The sequence below is a fragment of the Procambarus clarkii genome, chromosome 18 (genome assembly GCF_040958095.1).
Source record: "Procambarus clarkii isolate CNS0578487 chromosome 18, FALCON_Pclarkii_2.0, whole genome shotgun sequence".
NCBI classification, from domain to species: domain Eukaryota; kingdom Metazoa; phylum Arthropoda; class Malacostraca; order Decapoda; family Cambaridae; genus Procambarus; species Procambarus clarkii.
In genome coordinates, this window is record NC_091167.1 from 27,336,283 (window position 1) to 27,340,867 (window position 4,585).

Below are 4,585 nucleotides of genomic sequence, written 5' to 3' on the forward strand. Positions count from 1 at the left end.
ACACATGAAGACAGTTGAACAAGAACAGTTCTTCTTGGCGAGGAAAAAGTTCATCAGACTCACTCCTTCTCGTCTCCAGAATAGATGTCGTCGCCATCACTCTCGCTCAAGGATCTCTTCATGTTACACAGCGTGGCGGTGTTGGGGATCTGCTGCTGCTGCTGGAGGAGGTGCTGCTGCTGCTGCTGCTGTTGGAGGAGGTGGTGGTGGTGGAGGGGCAGGCCAGCTGCCTCCTGCTGCTCCTGCTGCTGTTGGCCTCCACCACTCGCCCCCCCTCGCCCGCTCACAATCATATAAGACACTTCGTAAGAGGTTGCTTCCGCCGCTTGATAATGTTCGAAAATACGAAAATTCGAACACTGGTCACGTTTCGATATTGTCACTTCGTTAACTAAGGCACTTTGATGTAAAAAAAAAAAACAGGGGGAAGTTATGTGGGGGTGGAATAGGTCAAGGAGAGGGGGGGGGAGGAGGAGGCAACTGTTGACGTAATCCTCAACGCAAGGCACTGTGGATGCATGCACGTGCGTGCGTGTGTGAGAGCACGCGGTGCGTGTGTGCGGGACGACGGCGGGCTGGGGAGTGTCGTGTGCCGGGCGGCGGTCGTCCTCATATACAACCATGTGCCGGGGGTCCCTCCGCGCGCCCGCCAGACGTACGATCACTCCCCACTCTTAATTCCCTGGCGCTTGCTCCTTCGGGTGCTCCTCCCTGGCCCTCCGTGGCCCTCTTGGCGGTGCGTGGCACTGGCACCTCTCTAGGAGGCTCGACGGGTGGGTGTGGAGCGAGTTTGTGGGGTGTGTGGGAGGCGTGTGGTTGGTGGGTGGGTGTGTGTGTGTGTGTGTGTGCGCGGCGTGTGGCGTTCATGTGTGAGTGCGTGTGCGAGTGTGTGAGCGGCCGGGTTCCCACGCACACCGTGTGAACCTCTCGCCACCTTACTGTCCAGGACCACACGCCCGCCCTTCCCCACCACGCCCCTTCACTTCCCCACCACGTCCCTTCATTTCCCTACCACGCCCCTTTACTTCCCCACCACGTCCCTTCACTTCCCTACCACGTCCCTTTACTTCCCCACCACTTCCGTCCCTTCCCCACCACGCCCCTTCCTTCCGCACTACGCTCCGCCCTTCCACGCCCCGCCCTTCCCCACCCCATCCCTTCCTTCCCCATCACGTCCCTTCCTTCCCAACTACGCTCCGCCCTTCCCCACCACGCCCCGTCCTTCCATTCCCCACCACGCCCCATCCTTCCCCACCACGTCCCATCCTTCCCCACCACGTCCTTCCATTCCCCACCATACCCCCTCCATTGCCCACCACACCTTTCTCTTTCCCACCATACCCATCCCTTACCTTCCCCACCACTCTCCTCCCTTCCCCCTACCCATACCTTCTCCACCACACCCCTCCCTTCCCCCACCACGTTCCTCCCTTCCCCCACCACACCCCTCCCTTCCCCACCACCATGCTCCTACCTACCAGAGGGATGGGGTGGGGGGGAGCAAGCTAGGGAGGAGACGAGGCCCCGGAAACAACAGGTAGGGAGACGTCTGCAACTTGCACGCGTCGTGCCGTTGTTGCCCCGGGGAGGAGCGGCCCGGGCTGATGACACCACAATATAACCCTGCAGGCCGCCGCTGGCCCGCCCCGCGCCGTGCAGGCGTAACCCATCACCATGCACGCTCCCCGACACTTGCCCCCTAGGTGCCCCGGGCCTAAGGGCCCCCCAGGAGGGCTCCTCTCGGTGCTGCGTAGGCCGCTCTAACGCCGGACCGGGGCACTAATTTCCTAAGCCCGTATGACAGGGCGGCGTAGGGCTGGGATCGGTCTGCTCTTCCGGTGGGCCGCGGGAGACCAGGAGCAGGTTAAACTCTGTGCGGGGTCTCCACCCTCTGCTGCCCCCGGGGTGATAACCCAGGGTGGTGGCACTTGTGTGGTGTCCACCTGCTGCTGTCCTCAGGGTGGACACTACCCTGTGTGAGGTTCAGCTCTTTATGCCCATGTGGTGGCCGCTGTGGGGTATCTCCTCTTCCCCCTCTTCCTGACCTAGCCCACAGTGGGTGCATTTGTTTCGAATGTTTTTCGGAATATTAGCTTCAGGAACGCGTCATATTGACTCAGGCGTGGGCTGTTGAAGCAGCCCGGCCTCGCATGCAAAGATCCAAGCTCGTTAATCCAGCCGCCATACCCCCTTGTTTATGAATGAAAGCAGTTTACACACGACTCACAACTGATGGCGTCCGAACACTTCCGGAACAAGTGCTTCGATCACGTCCTCTGTTCGAACCACAATTCTATAAATGCTTCACCCACGTACTTCAAATACAAATAATGGCCAACAGAACCTAAACCCCTGACCTACGCCTAACTATACGTTGAACGTTAATATATAATAATATTAACTTGTATATGCGAACAAACCTGTTTAATACACACACAACACTTTAACATGATAAATGTGTCTTGGGGAACGGCCGCCGCTTTAACGTGCCTGGGCTGAGGACAGGTTAATTCACGGCAAATACCAATAACGGCCGACAGACTGTAGGCACCTTAGTTAGCCCTAACTATTCAGCACATTCTAGCACGTAATAACATTACCTTATATTTGAGGACATGTTAATTTTGAATATCCCACTACGTTAATATTGATGATTGCGTCTTTGGGGTCGGCCGCTGGATGGATTGAACCTGAGGACTGGTTGCAGGAATTATGCGTAAAGGCTGTTCAGATATTGAACAAAGAAGGGTGGCGGCCTGAATTATGGGAGCATGTGGCCAACGGTTGAGAGAATGGTATGCAGCGCTAGGCTACAGCTAGAGGTCCAGCATAGTGGTGCTTCTGGGAGTTCTCCTACTCCCTAAGCCGCACATCTCCTGTGCCAGGTAAGTACGAAGGGTTCACCATAGCCCGTGCTGCTTGGAACTCTTTTGTTCCAAGCAGCTGAGTCTAAAACAACAGCCACGCACAATCAACAACTGATTTCGATTGAATATTTTTGTCGAAGAGTTAATCGTTGACTTCCTATTTTTCAAATTACACGTTTCTTACTGCTGTACTAGCATCCTAAACATGCGCAAATCATTATGCAAAATACCTAACCTAAACCACAATTATGAAATATACTGTAATTGTGTTATTTTTGTATGAGAAGACGCCGATTTTGATGGCTGACTAAACCACACATCAGAAGATGGAGAAACGACAACGTTTCGGTCCGTCGTGGACCATTATCATGTCCTGTGAGAGAAGAGAGGAAGATACAGGCAAATATATTTAGCAGACTGAATGAGAGAGACAGACTGGATGAGAGACACAGACTAAATGAGAGAGACAATAGTTTTCGTATTAGGGTGTTAAGAGATGACTATCTCTCTCACAGCGGCGGGTGGTGATTACTGACACTGCTCCATCCCTTGCTGCCCGAGGTTCCCAGAGGATGGTAAACACCGCGCGCGCACACACACGCACACGTTCACACACATGCACGCGTTCACACACACGCACGCGTTCTCACACACGCACACAACAACAAGGATGTGTGTGTGTTAGAGAGAAATATATGTAGTAAACATAACAGAGGAAAAATGGATTGATTAGAAAGGCGGGGTCCAAGAACTAATAGCTCGATTTGGTAGGCACAAATAGTAAATACAAATAGTACACACACACACACACACAAACGAAGTCAAAGACAAAACGGTAGGAAATGTATATGTTTATCTCTCAGAATGTTGGATAATATGTTTATTGTTTGTGATGTGTGTATATGTATGTATTAACACGATGTGCTGAACGGGGTGAGAATAGCTTGAGCTACCTCATCCCTTTGTGTGTATTTTACCTCAATAAACTTATTTCAATTTCAACACAAAACGAAGTTAGAAAAGGTTCAGATATATACCACCAGGCTAGTCCTCGAGCTGAGAGGAATGAGCTACGAGGAAAGATTACTGGAACTAAACCTCACCACACTGGAAGACAAAGAGTTAGGGGAGACATAATCACTAAAATTCTCAGAAGAATTAACAGTAGATAAAGATAAACTGTTTAACACGGGTGGTACGCAAACAAGGGGAACTAGGGTGGAAACTGAGTACCCAAATGAGCCACAGGGACGTTAGAAAGAACTTTTTTCAGTGTCAGAGTAGTTAACAGGTGAAATGCATTAGGCAGTGATGTGGTTGAGGTTGACTCCATACACAGTTTCAAATGTAGATATGATAGAGCCCAATAGGCTCAGGAATCTGTACATCAGTTGATTGACAGTTGAGAGGCGGGACCAAAGAGCCGAAGCTCAACCCCCGCAAGCACAACTAGGATAGTATAGCGCTCTAGGGTCACAATCCTAAGTTCGAGTTCCGGGTTCGATTCCCGCTCGAGGCAGAAACAAATGTACAGTTTCTTTCACCTGATGCCTCTGTTCATCTAGCAGTAACAAGGTACCTGGGAGTTAGACAGCTGCTACGGGCTGCTTCCTGATGATGATGATGATGATTTGTGTGTGTGTGTACTCACCTAATTATGCTTGCGTGTGTGTGTGGTGGGGGGGGGGAGAGAGAGAGAGATATTTTTAGTATATATG

The 4,585-nt window shown here is 51.8% G+C and overlaps 1 protein-coding gene across 1 annotated transcript in view; it reads right to left on the reverse strand.

Annotated features, from left to right (window-relative positions):
• LOC123754277 (hairy/enhancer-of-split related with YRPW motif protein 1) overlaps window positions 1-966 on the reverse strand; it is a 19,683-nt gene extending 18,717 nt beyond the window's left edge. The window contains exon 1 of the mRNA XM_045736518.2: window positions 64-966. Coding sequence (XP_045592474.2) covers window positions 64-623 — 560 coding nt within the window. The 5' untranslated portion in view covers window positions 624-966. The remainder of the gene's footprint in view (window positions 1-63) is intronic.
• Between the last annotated feature and the right edge of the window lie 3,619 nt (window positions 967-4,585).